General features: G+C 38.7%; 1 protein-coding gene across 1 annotated transcript in view; it reads right to left on the reverse strand.

The window, feature by feature from the left end:
* AP3B1 (adaptor related protein complex 3 subunit beta 1) overlaps positions 1-15,201 on the reverse strand; it is a 155,380-nt gene extending 140,179 nt beyond the window's left edge. The window contains exons 1-3 of the mRNA XM_057363849.1: positions 15,073-15,201; positions 14,892-15,036; positions 184-259 (exon numbers count right to left, since the gene is read on the reverse strand). Coding sequence (XP_057219832.1) covers positions 184-259; positions 14,892-15,022 — 207 coding nt within the window. The 5' untranslated portion in view covers positions 15,023-15,036; positions 15,073-15,201. The remainder of the gene's footprint in view (positions 1-183; positions 260-14,891; positions 15,037-15,072) is intronic.
* Between the last annotated feature and the right edge of the window lie 6,089 nt (positions 15,202-21,290).

Raw genomic sequence — 21,290 nt, forward strand, 5'->3', positions numbered from 1 at the left:
AATCCAAGTTACAGATATTACCATTTCTCTGCCACAACTTTTAAAGATCATTTAGAGACTTAAGTGCTAACCTGATACAGGATCTGTAAAAGGAAGATATTATTCTCATCCAAGAAATAAAAATAATAATAAAGCCCCATATTGCCAAACAAATAAAAATAATAATAGAAAAAAATCACATACCCCAACAATCCTCTTCATAGCATCCAGCTTTGCAGAATCCTTACTGCTTTCCAACATTTGTTTTAGGTCTTCATTTCTATGGTAGAAATACAGWAAAACATCAATTAGAAAAACTGAAAAATAAAACCATTTTTACATGCTTGCATCAGTTCAGCAACTTATGATGAAGCACTGSTCCCTCTTGTCCACTTTTAAATTGTATTTACTAACATCCATCCAAGTATAATGAAGTGTTTAGCAAAAGAATCTATCATATTCTAACAATAATATAAGACCATGCACAATCTGCTGTTAGCTGCTGCATGTCTTGAAGGTAGAAATCTTGAGGCACAAGAAGAGCTTAGTTTAAACCAACAACTCATTCACTTCTTCATTCACGTCTCCCAGTGAGGGCCAGATGAAATAACTAGAAATTGACATGCTTGTGCTCAAATAGTTTCGGTATCAGCTTACCTAAATCACTGGAAGGCCCAGACCTCAATACGGTCTGAATTTCACTAAGAATCAGGGATATAACCTTGTGTTTCTATCTGCCTTCCTAGACTGCACCCCCTGWCCTCAGGATTAATAGCCTCCAATCTGTAGTATGTCTATTCTACAAACGGTTAAGATTAAGACAGCCGGTTGATTAGATGCATACAGTGTCCAAGCACTTTTTACAGCTGAAATAAAATTCTCACACAAAAATACCAAATAATAAGAATGTTCTCCTGTAGATACAGTTTTTCATTAGCCATCACTAATAACAAACCTCACTCAGCTTGGTTTCTAGATGCAACCTAATTGCACTTACAGATTATGCAAACACACAAAAAAGATTCTTTCAAGAAACRTCTGGATTGCCTGATTACTAAAAGATAAAAGCAAATAGAAGCTCAAGAAGAGACACCTCCAATATTCCAAARAACTCTGAAGTTCCAAGTTTACAAACCCTGTGAAATTTCCCACAAGTGAAGGACATCACAGTGGGTAGACCATAAGCTGGATGCCAAGTGCACCACTCTATCAATCCCTGAAGCAAGATGGGGGTGAGAAAATAGAATGGAAAAAAACCTCATGTGGCAAGATTAAGASAGTTTAATAAAGCAAAAGCAAAGGCTGCATGCAGAAGCAAAGACAAACAAAAGATTTATTCTCTAYTTCACGTCAGCAAGCGATATCCAGCCACTTTCCATGAAGCAGGACTTTCACATACATAGCAGCTGCTCTGGAAGACCAACATCATAAGAAAGAATGCCTACCCCTTTTCCTTTTTCTTAGCTTTCATTGATGACCAGTCGTCATATGGTATGGAATATCCCTTTGGTCAGTCTGAGTCAGGAGTCTTGGCTTCACATCCTTCAAGATCTTGCCCACCCCCAGGCTACTAGTAAAGGTGAATGCTGGAGAGAGTCTCGACTGCTGAGTGAGYCCTGCTCAGCAATAGCTACAACACTGGCTTGTTAGCAACGTCTTTCTCACCACCAATACAAAGCACTATATGATGAAGACTGCTGTGGGGGAAAATAATTTTGTCTCAGCCAATATATCCAGACAAGATTTYAAAAGTGAAAGCAAGATATATTCTGATTTATCACTGGCCTCAGAATTTCATACTGGAAGGTGAAAGTGCTAAAAGCCAAAGCTAGAATTAGTTACAATGAGACAAAATGTTGTCATTCATTCGGTCATAAGCCTTTAGAGAGTATTTTTCCTACTTGCAAGGGACAGAGCCATCTAATAGAGATTTCCTCATATTTTCAGAACCAATACTGCCTCTGCTCTGTGCCTCTGCATGAGAAATCCATGCTGCCCACATTTTAGTATGCATCCACAGAAGAACTACAATCATATGGAAAAGAACCAACAAAACAATCAACATATTTCCTACTAAGCTAAAGCATACAAAATTCAGGGTACAGTTACCTACATGCAACCTACTAAGTCAAACCGCTTTTTCAAAACCAAATGTTTCATTAAATAATTGCATCAACCTCTTACAGATTCCTTATGTTGTAAATATTGGCTTCACTTGACAGCTCAATATGTAATTGTTATCTTAAAGAAAAAACAAACAAAAAAACTCAATCATTCAACTTCCCTGCCTGCTTTAGGAACATTTCCCAAATATCACTACTAACTCTCTATTTTCTCTGCATCACACTCAAAGGCTTTTACTGCTTTGTCATGGTTTTACTYGGTCCRGTTTTTGGTGGTGGGGGGATGGGACCAAGRAACCACTAAGATGGCTCCTGTGAGGAAGTTCTAGAAGCTTTCTCCTTCTTCTCCAGCAAAAGGASCCCTRCCCCCTGTGTTTTAGRRCCAATCCATTGTGGCTCTGAGGTTGATGGACAGGCTGCTGCTCAGGCCTGGGCCAATTGCACAGGTTGGTTACACCTCTGTGATGACATATTGTCTTGTACTTAAAAAGAATTCAAAACAAGACAGACRCAGCCACCAAGTAGTTTTTAGGTTGTTAGTATTTAGTTTTAGTAGTATGCACTGGGGAAAAACAAAGCAGGAGGGAAAGGAGATGTAAGAAAAAGAATGGAGACCCAAGATCACAGTAAGGAGAAGTATTGTGCTGYGCTGTGGTTCTCAAACATGGAGAAAACAAGCTGTTCTCAAAAGGACTATTACTTCAATGAGAGACCTGTATAGAAAAGGAGAGCGACCTTGCTCTGAGGGAAAAAAAAAACCTGGCTTTTGAGGATTGGACTGAACTGATCAGGAGCCAAAAAAGAAGAAGAGGCYTGGCTCTCCCACGACGTTTGAAGCAAGTTGATGCTAAGAAGAAATTGTATTCTGCAGGGAGGGAGAGGTGCCCCCACCTTAAATCTGAAGCAAGTGGATGCTTAGAAGAAGCTGWGTTCTGCCAGGAGATTTGGGATAGTGGCCTTACACCGCCAAAACAACGCAGTTCAGCCTTGGAGAACATTCTTTCCTTTCTCCCATGAGAAAAAGAAAAGAATCCCTTGCCATCAGCAGTTATACACTCACTGTTCCTTGGGAAAAGACCTTCCACAGCTTGGAGCTGTAAGAACGCTTCTCCTATGATGCTGGACGACAACTGTAATGAGTAGTTTGATCTATGTTAGACTTTCATTCCTGCCCCTCTTTGTATGTGGGAAGACATGGGGATGTGGAGAGGGACGATCTGAGAAAGAGACGGGTCCCCGGAAAGAATAACAGGTGTCTTAAAATGTCCATTTTTATTTTTCTTCTCCTTGTAAATTTTTCCCTATCTTTGTTCCCCTCCCTGGTGCGGTAGTATTTGCCCTCCTTTCTCCCTCTCTGGTGGAGGGAAGGGAGGGAACGTCGTGGGTACAGTGCTTTTGGCTTTTGGTCAAGTCCAAACCATGACATTTTTGGTGCCGCGACTCGGATTGGGAAAAAAATGGGTTTAAGCACGCACCGTGATTTTAGTTACTCCTGGATACGTTCAAAGACCTCTATGGTCGGTCTTCTACTGCTACATTTGTCTGGTGGTGTGCTTTTGTAATTTAAATTATACATGCCTTTCAATTCTGTCCTGTAGTTTTGAATCCTGCTAAAATCAGCTTAGAAAGTCTATAGCTGGCTATCTGCTCCATGGAAAGTGGTAACATTCMCTGCACCTTGTAACATCGCTCCAAGCTGAGAGGTCTGTTAAAAACAACTAATGCTGTGAAGTCAAATGATTTTCCTATTGCTCRCATTCCAACTCCGGGATAATGGCACACCTTTCTCTACACTAAACTCCATGGTTTTCTTTATTTGAAGAAGCTTGTACTAACCTCTAGATCATCACATTTCTTTTAGTCACTCCGTATTTTTCCTCAGATCTATATGTTTATTTTTTAYGTCAGAAATATTTGTTAGTTTAGGACTGTACATAAAATATTGTTAATAATCTGGAGTTTTAACTTTCAATCTCTCTGTATTTTTCCATTTGCAATTAACTTTCTAGGAAGACTAGATTTGATTTAATTTTTGGCAGCCCTCTTTATTACCATCATTCTTGGCCACAGAAAGACCTTATTTTGCTGACTACTCCTACCCACCTATTCCTCACAGGATACCAAGTAAGTCTCAGTTCTTTTTTATCAGGTTAAAGTACCTTGCTTGAGCTTTTGCTCTAGCTGGATACAMAAATTCAGAAACCTCTAGCTCCTCCTGCTTAAGTCTTAATCCTTACCTGTGTAAGAATCCGTATGACACAGTAAGCAGTTACRTAGCAAAATACTGGATTTAATTTAGAAAGTTGCTTCTAGTCCTATGCTCCTGCTTCCAGTTTCCTACTCTTGTTGCAAAACGTGGAATACGTACAAATTATCTCAAGAAGGAATGTTCTTTGATGTTTGATCTTTGTATAATTTCTAGCCTAATCAACAACAAATGAGATTCAATCTATGAAAAGATAGAAGTYAACAAGCAAGTTATTCTGGATGAATATTCCAAGTGATTCTGGATGTTAAAAAGATAAATTACGTGTCCATAGAATTGCCTTGTTAGGGTTTAACTTAACATGTTTCAATKATCTCAGACCCCAGGTAAGGATAGCAAAGCTTGCGAAGAAGTACACACCCCTGAGAGTGGACACAGAATGCAGAATTTATGGGCCACAAGGACATTTTGCAAAACCCCAAGAGAAGGAGGAAACTAACAAAGACAACTCAGCAACAGCATGGAATCAGCTCCAGCCAGGCAAAAGGCACTTGTGGCAGGGGGAGATTGAGACCACAGCTCTGTGACTCAAGAAATCATGGAACTCGAAGAAGAGAAAGGCTGAGCATGTGGATCAATTATCATGCATGAGAAGTAAGAGAATCATTAACCTAGAGAAGATAGAGTAAAAAAAAAGAAAAAAAAAAAAAAAAAAAAAAAAGAAAAAAAAAAGGTCAGCGAAGTAAAAAAACATGGAAATAATAATTTGAACTTGAGGATCAAGTAAAGAAAATGGAGGAAGTTACACCGGGAAAGATCCAAGTACATGCTGGAGACTGTCTCCCACAATGTAACAAATAACAAGCAAAAATGAAAAGGTAAATGTGAAGACACAAAAAAGAAGTATTTAATGATGAATTGTACTTCTAACTGCTTATAGAAAATATACTAATCATACACATCAAATTAAAACATTTTGAACTGCTAGTTGGGAAGATATAAATCACAAAAATTTAGATATGAAGACCAGCTTTCAGCCACCCTTGTTTCCATAAGAGAAAAGCAGCAGGGGGAAAAAGAAAAAAGAAAAATRGAAATTAAACAAGTTCTTGAAGAACCCATTTGGAAATCGTTATTTGAAYTGATGGATTGTTTGGTTTTTTCAAGATCTTTTCTAACGAATTATAATCCAGGATTAGCAATCATTGGATACTTACAGAGTAAAATATTGTTCCATATATCCACACGGATCACCAGCAGCAGTAAGCCTTTTTTCTTCCACAGTTAGATATGGCTTCAGCGTAACTTCAAAGTTTCGCACTTTAAGAGCAGACTTAATAGTGCAAGACATCTCAATTATTTTGCCCAGCATTGTGGAGTTTTGTTCCATTCTTTTAAGTGAAGTATGTAAAAAACTAATAAAAAAAATTACTGCACTCAACCCAGCTTGCCTGCCAAGAGTGAGGTCTACTCAAAAAAAAGAAAATTTTACAAAGTAACAGGATACACACTCCCTTGCTGTTTTAACTTCAAGAAACAAATATCCTATGTAGATTTCAAAGGTCATTTCCCTCTAAAAACAACTCTTATCGGGAGGCTCAATGAAGAATGGGAAAAGCAAAAGCATTTCAGCCTTTTATAATACAGTCTATTGTCTAGTTAAAATATTTTCATCTTTTGATCATTATGAAGATTTAAGGGAATTTCAATCCTTAAGTAAAATTCCTCAAAATAGAAGCATAAATGTAAGCTTTACCATCTTACTAGCGCTCATGTTTCTATACTCATTAGTTATTCGGAGGTGACAGTTCCTCAGTACACAATCTTAAACAAATAATTCCTTTATCACTTATCTACATTTGCCAGGGGCTCAGGAAAACGCAAGCAAACCCTCAGCTGCATCAATACCTTTGTCTCTCCCTGCTACAACTTTGAGAGCAATTCYAGCTTTACAGAGTTAGGTATGTATTACTGATGATTGAAATAAAAACTTTATTACCRCAGGAGCAACACCAACTTAAAGCATAATCTGATGGGTGACAAACGATGTGCAGCTATACAAAGCAGGAAAGTAATGGTGCCAACAACGRCAAATGCAAAAACTTTTGCAAGAGTATAAACACACAGTTTCAGCCATTTTCCCTAACAGTAAGAGGCAAAATTACTTTCCAAGAGTAAAAGAAAAGGAAAAATAAGAAGAGTCCCAYCTGTCTACCCAACAATGTATCTAAGAACACAAGACTGCTCGAGTTCCCAAATCATAATCTAGWGTCTTAACATCTATTACAATACAGGACCACTGTCTTCAAAAGCTGCAAAGTTAAAGAACTAGTATAGACTTTAATTATAAATACTATATTCATATTCAACAGTGCTATGAAATATGATCTTTACTATTTGTATAGCATTTGCCATAAAAAGCTACGAGTCAATTATTACTATATTAAGAAATCAGTTCCCAGCTGCCTTTGCCATCTTTACCACCACAGGCTTGTATTCCTCAGTATTAAAATTTGAAAGCTAAAGGAGCCGTAAATTAGAAATGCAAATTAATCACCTCACTTTCATGGTAAGCATCACACATGACAGATCTGCAATGACACAGTATGAGGGACAGCACAAAACACATCCAGAATAATATGTTCTTGAAACACTGGTTGAATGTTAAGTGGAGGTAGTCAATTTCTAACTTTGTTCTATGTTTTTACATGTTATGCTTGTAGCATTTAAGCTATATGTTACCTTTTTCTTTCTGCATGAAAACAGTGCTTCCTTCATACCTTTCTACCACTTTTGGACACAACAGGAGTATAGATATGATAGGACCTGTGACAGACCTACCAGTCTGGATTAATCCCACATATGTTACARTCAGAAAGTAAACAAAAAACAGAAGGTAATCTTTTCTAGTTCTCATACTCCTTCTTGTGCCCTCCATTCCCCTGCCATTAAAAAAGAAATAAGCCACAAACCTTACAACTGCCTCAAGAGAAGAGGGCATGGTGGGGTGTGTGGGTGTGGTAAGAAAAGAAAGACAAAAAAACAACCTTAAATCTTGACAATCACAAGATTATACAGCCAAACAGCTTTAATATCCTGGAGTCCTATGCCAGAAAGCACCTTGATCACCTTACTCTGCACACTGATAATGGCAAACTGCATCTAAAGAACAATTCTGAATACGGCGTACTACTGCCAGCACACACTTGGTCACTAAAACTGACATTTTACTGAGGTTAAGAGTAGGATTACAAATGCCATTGAGCAATGTTACCCACTTCTACAAAAAAAGGGTAGCCATAACTATCCATCAATGAGGTTTAACCAGCTACATCAGCGATAAATCTGGACCTCTCYCTCAGTTATTCTGTCTTCTCATAGGAGCTGTAACAAACCTCCAGTCACACAAAAATACTAATCCAGAATCTGCAGCGTGTCATTTGCCACTGCATCAACTTGCAAAAGCAACTCTTATTAACAGAACACTGGCTCTACTCTGGTAAAATACACATTTATTTTCTATTCTTTTTAGCAACACCATAAAATGAAACTCATAAATTTTCAGGTTTTGCTACAGTTCTGATRTCCCAAGTACTGAAAGAAGACACCTACTAACCATAAGACTTCTCTGTAATAAAGCAGAAGGTTCATGATATCAAAACTGTAACTGAAGCCCAACTAGCAATGCAACAACAATCTTGGGAACAGTTTTAATCCCCTCTAAGAMAGGAGAATGAATTCTGAACAAATAAACCATGGTTTACAGACAGAAGGTCTCCACATATAAGGACAGCACTATAACACTGCAAGGTAAGATGGAGGAAATGGCAAACAAATCCACCACGGGGGAGGAAGAAAGCTTCATCAGTTTTGGTAGTATGGAAGAAGCTGTTACAGAACAGAAATTACAAAAGTCCCACTCAGCTGAGTTTTTACAATGCATTTCTCAAGTTTTCCATCCACAGCATTACTTCCAGTTACACAGTATCAATTGCACTGTTTTTGTGTTCGAAGTCTTCAGGAGWCTTTAGCTGGCAGGATGTACTTTAAACCACAGCATACTAAAAGATTTTTTTTGCCTTCCAACATAAAATTCAAAATACTCTGTTATCAGGTTTGAAGTGGAAAATACAAACTGACAGAGCAGCATAACCTTTACTCTTGGCACCTGAGTAGCAATGAAGTCCTATGGAATGTTGTGTTTCCAAAAAAATTAATCTTTTTTTCTTGACATTTTACTGGCACTGCAAAATCCTTAAAATAAATTAACTTATTCTAGGTGACGCGACWGTGTAAAAAGACTTGAATCTAACATTTAAAGAGGAACTGCAAATTAATTTCAGMGCCATAAAACATGGAAGCTAAATTGGCAGCAAATAGATGCTGCAATTTAAGCTTCTTTTTGCTGTTGGTTTAGGGTTTTCCTCTAGCAGGAAGAAATCCGGGTTTCACTGTGTTTTGGTCCATGTCACAAACTGTTTGAATGACATCTTGTGGTGCTGTTCAGTACTACCACACTCTTTCATTATAACATTATATTTACTGCTAATTCACATCATATTCACATCATAGAAATCAGCTATTACTCCTAGAAAGACTTGAAGCATATGGCTATGAGTGTAGATGTTCTATGGTTGAAAGAGAAATTTACTTCTTTTTTCAGCCAGTCCTCATTTTTCATCTGAAAAAGAAGTGCACTACCCAAAAAGCAAACTTGYTAGTTTTAAAGGATAGACTAGAGATGTGAGGGAAACCAGGATGCCTATAATATCCTCCAAAGCTGTGAGCCACAGAGAACAAAACCAATTATAGTCTGACCAGAAACATGATTTAATTCAAGTAATTATTACTTTGTCACTAATTTATCAAAGCATTTGCAACCTGGATGGTTTTGGTACAGACTCAACCTTCTCACTGAGGAAAGTGTAAAGTTAAAAACTAAATGAAGCATCTTTCCAGTTCTCTGTTGTGAATAGATAGTACCTGAACAAGGTTTGAGCAACTCAGTGTATCAACACCTCTAAGTTGCTGCTACCACCATAATCACCTGTAAACTACCTGCATTTCAAAATCTCTAACCAGATGGCAGCTAGTATGACAAAGCAGTTTGAAACCCTTTCTGGATAGGACTGTGAATTATCGAAGATTATTTGTCAGTAGAGTGTTACAGACACTATTTCACTCAGCAAAAAGAAAGGTGGTCTGAAAGGATGAAAAGATTCAATCTTGCAATTCCACTGCATATAACTTCTTTTGATAGTGCCCCCACCACCAATACTGCAGGGAAACTTCTGCCAGAAAGAAATCTTCCTCAGTGGAAGACAGAGGTTCTGAAGGCTGAAAAAGTGCCATCAGGAATGGTGCTGCCACTGAAATAATAGTGTCAACTAAGAGCCTGTCTTGAGGCTAGCACTCAGAAATTGCATACATTTGTAGATCACTTTGCAGCATTTGATAGTCGTGAAAAGATTATAGGAAAATGAGAAGCAGTACCCCAGAACATTCTCAATTGAAAGGGACCCATAAAAATTATTGAGTCCAACTCCTACTGTTTCCAGATTTCCCAAAAATGGTGAGAAAAGCCTTCTTTAAAAGATACCATCACAGAGGTGGTTGTTGCTGCCAGAACCTACTTAGTGTCAGTATATTTACATTTACTCCACATTTCTGAAACACTGTTAAACAGCATTAAAATGCTGATCATCTTGTGGCGGAATGCCAAAAGAATTCTGGTTATTTCCAAGTATCAAAACTATCAAGGAGTGGCACAGACAAGAAGAGCCTCCAAAAAAGCAGAACTAAAAATACRTGGAATTTCTTGCAAGTGTCGGCCTTATAACAGTTGTACATACATCTATTTAATACCATTCAGGATGCTAATTAAAGCAAATGTCTAAAGTAAATATATGACAATGCAGTAACTATGGAAAAACCACAGCGAATACCTTAAACTATATAACTTGCCTTTCTGAGGAAATAATAGAATCCCCAAAAATGTAATGACTACATTAGAGAACCACAGCAAATCAACAGTTCATTGCTTGCATCCTCGTATGTGCCAAGTGCATGGCAAAAGAACATATTCACTGTGTCTCACTTCCCATCAGATCTGACAGATTTCAACTGGAGAAGTGCTCTGCAATAGTRTGCCCACATTCATACACTGCATTTAGTTCCTAAGCTTGTACTGACCAGAGCATACACATTTTATCATGCAGACAGTTCATCCACACCATTCATCTTTGCCGAGTTGTACATGCTACCAAAACTGGCATATCACCACATTGGTGGGCATAGGGCCATTTTAACAGATGGAGAAAGAAACTAGTGTGCCAATGAGCTAGTGGATGCATCAAGTTTGAATATTAGAGCTGGAGTCTCCTCCAAGAATTTCACAAATGGCAATCTATGTATAATCTCTCCATGACTGGTTGAACAGAATATGCCAAGACAAAACTAGATCAATTTAAGACTCCAAGAACACCTCTGGCATCTGTTGAAAGCAAGTTTTTAGCTCCAATGAGTTTGGAAAAGTGTTCTGCACAGAGAATTGGGGAATGAGTATCTTAATGAAATCACCACCTTCAGCTCTCTGCAAAACAAGCCTGCAAATCCCTGCAAGGAAAAATGAGTTTGCAGCACTGCCGAGTTTTCGACTAATACCTCAACCAAATACATAAGCCAGATCTGCAATAAAAAATCTAATAAATTACAAATGCATTTTGCTTGGCAGAAATACAGGTTAAAGATGCAAATCACTAAAGTTGAAAATGTGTGTTATAAATGTTGCCATCTGCTTCAACACCGTACTTAACAATTGACAYCTACTGATGTTACTCCTATCGTTCACCTCTAAGTTTTTACATTTTATCAGATAAAGCAACAGCTAGTTTTATAGCAGAAATTATACAATTTCAGACTCAAATACAATTTTAATTTAATTTTTCACACAGGCAAATTTTGTTTAAAATGCAATTAATGTAGATGAAAATCCTCTGTCCACCTACAATTAACTGCAAGCAGTCATAGTTGCACCCTAATACATGCAATTAACAGGGATTCCATATTACTAATTAGCTCTCCATGTACTCTTAAATGTTGGAAGGTGGTTAGAGTTTTCATTCCTCCACTTACATCAACAATGTAACTTTTCTGCAGTCTGTTGGCATTATTCTGGGGGCCAGAATCTGACCCTTTCTCCTCTTTTTGAAACATGTGGGACATGTAAATATCTAGAATATAACTAATTCTAAGACAAGGGTCAAACTACCAACCCAGACCACACAAATACATTCTTAAAATGTAAATATACAAGTTGAATGAAGGAATAACACATATGTCAATTCATCTGACAAGCGTGAAAGAGGAAGARGGGAAGGAGAGCAACGGGCATCTCCAGCCATGTTCAGTGGAATCTTTCCACACAAGAAGTTGGACTTCTGGAATTGACTCATCTGGGGTATACAAAGTCTTTCAAGTACTCAGTTATTGACACACTCAACAGAATGAAAACAAAAGTTCCATTCTCTGAACACCAGATCCACTTCGGACATCTAACTAACCAAAAGGCTTTAAAAGCAATACATACCACAYACACAAATTGTATCTGCCTATGTAAGACTAAATACTCACAGGAAAGGTTAGCACCAGWATCATACATTTGTTGTGAAATCTCTTACTCAAGAAATCAGTTTCTTATGTACACGTAATAATACAGAGAGATGAGAAAAACCTCCTTTTCTCAWGTCTTTTGTCATGAACAGGTACAGTTACCTCACAGAAGCAGACCAAAGTTGTATTTCTGTATTTTCTTTTTCTTTTCACTGCAGTGGATACACACAGTGAAACATWTGCATGTGGTGTGTGCAACCTACTGCACCTTGCTTACAATAAAACACCACCAAATAAACAGTTCTCTTTAATAATCATCTATCAGTAAAATTTTCCACTTAATCAGGATTAAGATGTCACCAGGACAGAAATTTTAAAGAGCCAAGATATTTTCAATACTGATAGTATGCGTTTCAACCAAATCACAACACCAGCATGTACTGAAAATGCTATGTTCACTAATCAAAGTGAAATTATATTTGTATTTGAAAGTTAGTGGATAAATCACTGAATGTTAAAGGTAAAAAAAGCGGCTTTAGCAGGAGAATAAAACAGAAAGGCTTTTACACCAAGGGATGCTCCAAGCTTTTAGATGAGACAGACTTCAGCAGAGTATTCCCACTGAAATGTGATAAATGCAACAGGACAAATAGTTTCTATTAGGCTAACTTTGGATTTTATATTCAAGTCTACCAATACCAGTTTGTGCCTCTGTGAGCAATTTATCATGGGCCCTTCTGTCACAAGATAGAAGACAACTTATCCTAAAAAGTCTATTAATCTCATAACCATTTTGGCTTACCTCTCCATGAAAAACAGGAGAAGACAGACAACACAAAGAAAAGAGACTGGAATTTTTTCAAGGAAGTGTTTACAGTAGTATCTTGATACTTACACATTAACTACATGATATTGTTCTGATTTACTGGCAACAGGCAAGTCCAGGTTTCTGGTCCAACTACTACTGCAATAATGTTCTGGGCTATATATTATACACACATCCCTTTGCTGAGAAGGAGTATTTCTTTAATCATTAGTAGGCCCAAGGAAGAATCCCCCTTTCTTGGCAACAAAAAAAGTTTGCCAAGTACTGAAACACCACAATATCAGACATGAGTATATCAGCAGTGACATGAAACTATCTAGAGAAATCAGCAAACAACCTTTGAAAAGCTCTGATATGAATTTTCATTTCACCAGTGATATACTTCACTATCCCCCCACTTTCATAGCCAAAATGGAAGGACACATCTTCTCTTTCTCTATAGGTTCTTCTATWGCCTTCTGATGAGCAGGTTTTGAGATATTACCAGAGAGAACTATAAGAAATGTTACAATGTACATGACTGTTAAATGACTACTGCATTTTCCAAATAAAAGTGTCACACAGTCTGYCTTTCTAACAATAACATACACACGCAGTCCAGTGGCTTTTTCGCACTTTTACACAAATTTTCACACTACACAAATCACCTTTCCTGATCAGTGTCTATTCCTGAACTACCCAATCCATACTCAGAGCTTAACCACACAAGTGTGAATTGTGGACAACATCCTACTTCAGCAAGAATTTGCTTGTCAGTGGCAAAAGACCACAGAAAGCAATGACTATTCTCTTCTCAAGTCATTCCTTTAGAGGATTACACTCTTGTAAGTGTAAGAGCAAGTCTGGAAGAGTGACTAAAATGGCATGCTCACATATCACAAGTYGTTCTGGTTCTTCATACTATAGGACATCCATACACATACACTTGTACAAAACATCTCAGGACCTGAGGGCTGTATTTCCCTGTGATCACTGGGGAATCTTGCATAGGATCAGTCACTTCAGATTCTGCCTCTAATAAAACAGAGAACTATACTTCAACTGCAAAACAGTTTGAAGTTTATGAGTTATGCAGAAAATTATGGCCATGATCCGTTTCCAGGATACCGYGTTATACTCCCCCTAACGTGGAAAAATGATAGTAACAAAATAATGGTTAARAAATAAAGTGCAAAGTTGCTTCTGTGGAAGGGGATAAAAAAAGTAGGGTGCAAACAACATAAATCAACTAAAGCACACTTATCCACAGAAGCACGTTTACACTAGAGCAGTGAAAATTTTAACTGGAACAGAATGAAAAAGCAAAGTATTTAGCAAAACAGAAGAGGAAGAAGAGACTCTTCTGGCAAGTGGAGGTGGCCCATCAGGTACTGCCACACAGAGCTAAGCATTAGAGTGACAGCAGCTTCATGTTTCTGTGATTGACTTTGGTGTGGCTCACAAACACATCAGTCAAGGTTTCTAAAGCATAAATGTTCTCTTTGTGCAAAACAATCACATTGAAGAAGCTGCAACTGATTTTCTAATGTACATGAGACCCTAGTTTATGGTGCTTTTTATTGGTTGCTCTTGGAATAGATTTCTAATTTGTTGGATACGATTCCAGCTTAGCAAACCTTTTGGTCCTTTCATTTGGACATTTTTCCTCTCCAATCCACTACTGCTTAAAGGACCTGAAGGCTTTCTTATGCCAGTGCACTCGGCCGGGTTTTTTCCCTTCTCCATTTCCTCATTTTGACTTCTGACCAAGACACTGTTAACATTGTGAACACCCACTTCGAGCTGGCCACCTCGCCCCTGATTCACTACATTTCCTACCGTAACTCCCACAAATACTCTTCCTTACAAGCACTTTATACATAATATGTATTTTTTTCTTTTCAAGGCAAAACTAAGACAATTCCAGCGCGATTAGCTGTCGAAACAGAGGAAAAATGATAACCAGTTTTTCAAACTAACCAAAAGAAACGCTTTAGAGATAGCCCACTCCTTACGCACACTTCAAACGTAAGCAAGCGAACTTTTCCGCGGAGTCACGAGGGGGGACAGGAGGGAGGCGCGGCTTCCCCGCCACGGCCCCTTGGAGCTGCCYCTGCCCGCGGGATGCCCGGCACCGCCCGCCCGAGAGCCCAGCCAGCTCCCTTACTTCTTGGTGTCGCTGCTGAAGAGCCCGAAGGCCGCGGGAGCCGAGGGGGTCACGGTGGGCGCCGCCTCCTGCGCCAGCTCGGGCGCCGCCTCTCCGCCCTGCTCGCTGTAAGTGAGCCCGTTGCCGGACATGGTGGTGGTGGTGATACCGGTGTCGGTGGAAGTGCCGGTGTCGGTGGAAGTGCCGGTGTCGGTGGAAGTGCCGGTGCCGCTGGCCGCCCGCCCCGCAGAAGTTGCCGTCACGGCCCCACAGAGCCCCGGAGCGGCGCTCCCCCCGGAAGCCGGGCGGTCACGCGGCGGGGCGGGGCGGGGAGGGGCGGGGCGGGGCGGCCGGGCCCGGACGTGCGGCCGGAGCGGGGCCCGGGGCGGGGGCAGGGGCAGGGCCGCGGCCGCTCCTCAGGCTGTGCTTCACCACCCTCAGGCTGTGCCTCGCCTCCCTCAGGCTGTGCCCCGCCTCCCTCAGGCTGTGCCTCGCCACCCTCAGCTGGCCCCGAGATACATGGAGCATCGGCTCGTGTGTTGCTTCCTGGGACCGTGTTACGAATGCCGGTACACCGCGTTCACGGCAGAAACGGGGCAACCCAGACTAAAAGCAGCTGTTCACATATGAGAGGCTAGAAATATAAMAGGATAGATAGAAATCCTTCTGAGGAAACTTTCTCCTAAGTCCTTTTTACAATCTTGCTTTCCTACGTGCATCTTTCCCCTCTCCCTYTAGTCTCTGAGGAATAATCTGTGTTCATTAAAACACTCTTCAGTCTGTGTGCTGACATGCATTAGTGGAGTGCAACCTTTTCATCTTTAGAACTGAACTAATTTCCAAAAGGTTACATGTTCACAATCAATACTTTTTATCTTCCAGAGAACAAAAAGAAAAAAAAAAAGAGGGAAAGAATGGATTGTAATAATATTTTTCTGAAGCAAGTTTTTAACTTGTACTTTTCTGATTGAAAGGGGGACAATACCAAGCAAATAAACTTTTAATGAAAGGATTTTCCAATAAAAGATTATTAAGGGTATGGGACTGCTCTAGGGGTGGTTGTCTTCAATGGTTTTCTTCTACGGATGCCAACATTTTAATTTTTTATATGATCTCTCACAGCTTTTTTTGTGTATAGCACTGTATTTTGAAAGTCATGATTTAGAGTGTAAAAAGTCCCAAGGTGAATATTATTGACCATCTCCATTTTATATATTGTTTCTTTAGACTTCCATTTTTGTTCTGCTTTGTATTGTTTACAGCAATAACCATTTTAGTTTTCTTTCCCCATAGGGAGAAATATCTCATTATTGCTATTGTAAACAATCTCAGTAACTGTTGATACTCATCCAATAATGTGATTTGAGGCAGACACCTTTCAATCATACAGAGTCAAAGAGGATTCTGAATCCTGATTTTTAAAGGCTCAAAAACCAGAGTAGGCTTCTGGAAAACTGGGTCTGAACCAGACAAAAATGAACACCCACTTCTCTCTACAGAAAGATCTGAGAATTCCTGTCAGCAATCCTTAGAAATTGTCTCTGTTTTTCAAACCATGCCTTAATTTCAAATTGTAGCAGAAACAGCACTTGAACTTTGATTGCAAACATGGTCATGGTTACATTAAGAGATCTCTAGCTATGTCTTTTATTTGTGTGCCARGCACATATAGTGTAGAAGGGAGTAATTTATACTAGGCCAAGTCCACATTCTTAAGGTAGATCTATTCTAGCTTCTTTTAAAACTGACTGCTTGGTCTCCGAGGCAAGAGGTTTAAGCTGCTTGCTTATTTGTATAAATCTATGAAATAAGTGTGTATTAGCACTAAGAAACTAAGTGCTAAGTACAGGAAACTAATTCTTTTTTTACTATTTATATGTACCATTTAGTATTTACTACATATACTACTTAAGTAATCTGAGAGTAAAAGGAAAAAGAGAAAAATAGACTCACACAATATGACTGAGCAATTTATGGGAGTACAAATGGCTATTGAGATGGATGATCATGGGACTGTGATTTGAGAAGGCAATAGCAGTGATACAGAGTTTGGAAGGGCCCTTGACAATGAGAAAAGAAAGCAAATATCTGAAGGTTAAAGTATAATTGAAAATTCAGGAAGGTTTGCTATAAGCTTCTGCTGTCTAGTTTTTGATCTAGTTCTTGATCTCTTCTGATCAGTGGAGAGCTTTTCCTGTCTACATTACATCTTCAAAATCTCATGCTGTGGTGAGGTGCTTGCACATTGAATTTGTACCTGTATCCAGTAATGTTCAAAATTACAGAATCATTAAACACAAAATACTCCGAATCTAATTCCAACAAATATAACTCTGCTAGTTTTTCTGAAACATTTACSGAAGTGGTGTGTTTTGCACACTTTACAGTGTTTTGACAAAGTTAAATACATTTCGTGGCTTSTGGGCTGCCAAATGCTTATTGGGTGCCCTCTTGTGGCTTAGATTGTTTTTGTGTGTTATTTGTCGTGAAATAAGACATGCATTGGTAAGGACATTAATTTTTAATGGAYGTCAAGCTCTGTATAAGAGAAATGTCGAGCTATTAAAAGCTTTGCTCATATTTTTTCTGTTGCTGATAGTATCTCATATCTGCAAAATGTATTGGTATTACAGATTCTACACGAATGTGTAAGGGTTTTGACTTGTAAATGTCATTCATAAAGGATAAGTAATGATACAATACAAATTTCTTCTAACATGATTTTTCATTTAGTAATGATTTAGAAATCTGATATATAATAAGTTACTTTAAAATTAAGCACCAGGAACTCATTCCCTAACCTGGAAYAATGGGTTCTTGGTCTCAGGCATTAACTCAGTTTCCAGTAGTCCTGAGCCTGAAAACTCGACACTTTAATCAACCCCTTTCCAAGTGAATCAAAATTTGGGACCATAGTGAAATCAAATGAGTGTCCTTTCAAAAGTACTAGTTCTCTATTCTGTCTTGGCAGAACTGGCTACCATGTTATCCACAGGAGTGGAGCTCACATATCAGCTCTTGAAATCAGGAGACTCCGAATTCTCTTTTATTCCTACAGCYCTTCTGTAAACTCTAAGACTACACCATATGTATCTTTCTTCATCATCAATCAATATTCCTTCAAATGGTTATGATGATTTTAGCTAAATAATGAATAGGAAAATAGAAGGCAAAAAGCAAAAACATAAAACACAAAACAGAAATTTTTGAAAAATAAAAATACAATTCTTCAGTTGTATGAGTTCTTCGTAATTTCTTCAAATGTGAACATGCAAAATAGGTTTTAGTAGATAGAAACATAACTTTCATGCATATGGAATATTAGATATTATATTATATATAATAGTATATCCAGTTACATTCTGGATAGAAAATATATTGGAATTAAAAAGATTGGGATTATATTTAAAACTATTACAGAAATACGTCTGTGTCCAGTGGAATAAGTACTGTTATACTCTTATACTGGTATCAGACCTGGTGTGTCTGTTTAATGGTAATTAAAATCAGTRTAAAATGGAAGGTGAACCAGTCTTCAAAACTTCCACTGTAATTGAAAAGATTGTTATTTTTTCATAATTTAATCTTCCTAAATATTTAAATATCATACCATCAAATATGATATCAAAGCAGGAAACCTRAATCACCTACCAATAACTTCCCATTACTCCTATGAGAGGAATGCTCACAGGCCTCAAGTAATAAGTTAAACTGTTGAAAACTGTGTTCAAACGTTTATTGTACTGTATCCTAATTTTTAAAAACACATATTCCTGAAGAATGAAAATATTTGTTTTTTTCAGATTTATTTTAAATATGAGAAGAAATTCAGGGTGTGTTGGATTCTCTCAAGTACTCCAGCTAGTCATGACTTTCTGAAGAAGTCACCAGTGACAGATTCAGTCTTTTTTATGTCAGTTCTAGGTTTCCTCCTGGATGTATTAGAGCGCCAACTACAGGCTTAGGTTTGCCAATTTATCTTCTCCTTTTCTTAATCTGGACAAGTACAGACTCTTCAGTTAGAACAAAATACTTAACTGCTTTAAGCAATAAAGCTGAAATAACTTTTTAAAACCTTATGCCTATATAAAAAATTTATACTGTAACATATATGCTTTAATTAGTGTTTTAGTTTGATAGTTATAGTTTGCAAGGTACGTTTATTTAAGGACCTTTCTGAACTAGTCTAGATTACAAGCTTTAAGAAGGAGTTACATGTACATGGTTCGTTTTTTTATTAAAGCATCTTTATTATGCTGCCATTATCTAGASCTCCTCTGAGTTAGGCTGCTCTTGAAATATATCCCTTGACAGCTGGAATACTTCAAGTGTCTTACTGGATCCTAAGTTTTTAWAGCAAGTTGAGCCACATTTGCGAAGGACTTCAACCTTTGCATTGCTTGTGTACCTGCATATCCTTCACATTCTACCTTTCAACTACACTAGTGCAGGTGATCCACATTTGTGTTCATGTTTGATTTCTAAACGTACTGCAGGTTGTTTGGCAGAAATAAAGGGATAAATATTCATAGAAAGAATGGCAGGTTTATGATGTCTAGTGAGAATATTTCTGTATCTTTCAGTCATCTTATATCTGTCCTAAAGAACCTCTGTTCAGTTCTTGAGTTTGTAACTCAGTTTACTGATGGATAAATAGTAATTACAGTATGTTCAACATTCAAAAGAGAAAATAGGCAATTTTGAGCAACTGGTCCTAAGCACACTCTCTCAGGGCAATCTGTTCCAGGTCTCAGTCACCCTCACAGTAGAAAAGTTCTTCGTCATGTTCAGGTGGAACATCTGGTGTTCCAGTTTCTGCCCATTCCCTCTCATTCTATTGTTTGGCAGCTCTGAGAAGAGCCTTGCACCATCCCCTTGACATCCTCCCTTCAGATACTTACGTATCACCTCTCAGATAAGATCACCTCTCAGGCGTGTCTTCCCCAGGCTAACCAGAACCAGCTCCCTCTGCCTTTCCTAATAASAGAGGTGCTCCAGTCCCCTCATCATCTTTGTAGCCATCTTCTGGACCCACTCCAGGAGCTCCATGTCTCCGTGTTCCTGAGGAGCCCAGAACATCTGGAGTGCTGTACCCTCACCAGGGCTGAGTGGAGGGGCAGGATCACCTTCCATGACCTGCTGGAATGCTCTTCCTAATGCCCCCCAGKACWCCATTGGCCTTCTTGGCCACCAGGACACTCTGCTGGCTCAGGGACAGTTTGCTGTCCCTCAGGACCCCCAGATCCTTCTCTGCAGAGCTGCTCCTCAGCAGGTCAGCCCCAACCTGTGCTGGTACCTGGGGTTGTTCTTCCCCAGGTGCAGGATCCTGCATTTGCCTGTCATTAGAGACAGAGTCAAAAACTTGCTGAAATTCAGGTAGACAATATTCACTGCTTTCCCCTCATCCRTACAGGAACTTGTCTCATTGTAAAAGGCAGTGAGGCCAAACAAGTATTATTTCCCCATGTTGCCTACTCCTGATCATCATCTTGTCATTCATATGGATAGAAATGGTGTTCAGAATGAAGTGCTCCATCACTTTCCCAGGGATTGAGATGAGGCTGACTGGCTGGTAATTTCCTGGCTCTTCCTTCTTTCCCCTTTTAAAGACCAGGTGTCGTTTGCTTTCTTCCAGTCATCAGCAGCTCTCCTGAACTCTGTGATCTTTCAGAGATGGTGTCTGTCAACTCTGCACTTGTGGATGCATCCCGTCGGAGTCCATGGACTTGCAGATGTCAAATTTGACTAAATGGTCTCTTATGCAATCCTTCTCTATCAAAGGGAAGTCTTTTCTTCTCCAGACCTTCTCCCTGATCTCCTAGGCTAGAATTCATGAAGGGTGGTCTTGGCAGTGAAGACTGAAGTAAAGAAGATGTTCAGTAATTCTGCCTTCTCTGCAACTTCTGTCACTAGGGCCCCTGTTCTGTTCCATAGTAGGCTCACATTATCCCTAATATTCGTTTTGTTACTGATTTATTGTTGTATTTGAAAATCAAATATTAAGTGGGTTCATTTTGTTGATGGACTGATGTATATGAAAATAAAATGTAAAGTGGAACATGGAATTAAATAAGAGAAAAGCAGAAAGTTGTTTTTAGAAAYCAAAATGAGAAAAAAGGAAAAATGAAGTCTCAGAAAACCATGGTGCCTGTTTCAGTGGTGATTCCAGAAGATAAAATTCTTTACAAGAATGTAAGAGGATTTGTGTAAGAAACATAGGAGAGTCTCTTACTGGAGGAGAAACAAAGTAAGAAATTAAAAGAGTAATGCCAAGAAAAAAGGCTGTTCTTCACATTTTTCTAAGGGTGAAACACTTGCATTACTTATCCTTACAGATTTTTTTTAATGTATGATAATCTGGTTTCTGGAAAGAACATAATTAACTGGCTGAGAATAAGGTCTGTAAGCAATTGCTATAGT

The sequence above is a fragment of the Malurus melanocephalus genome, unplaced genomic scaffold (assembly GCF_030028575.1).
Source record: "Malurus melanocephalus ecotype Western Australia unplaced genomic scaffold, MMel_1.1 scaffold_31, whole genome shotgun sequence".
Taxonomy (NCBI): domain Eukaryota; kingdom Metazoa; phylum Chordata; class Aves; order Passeriformes; family Maluridae; genus Malurus; species Malurus melanocephalus.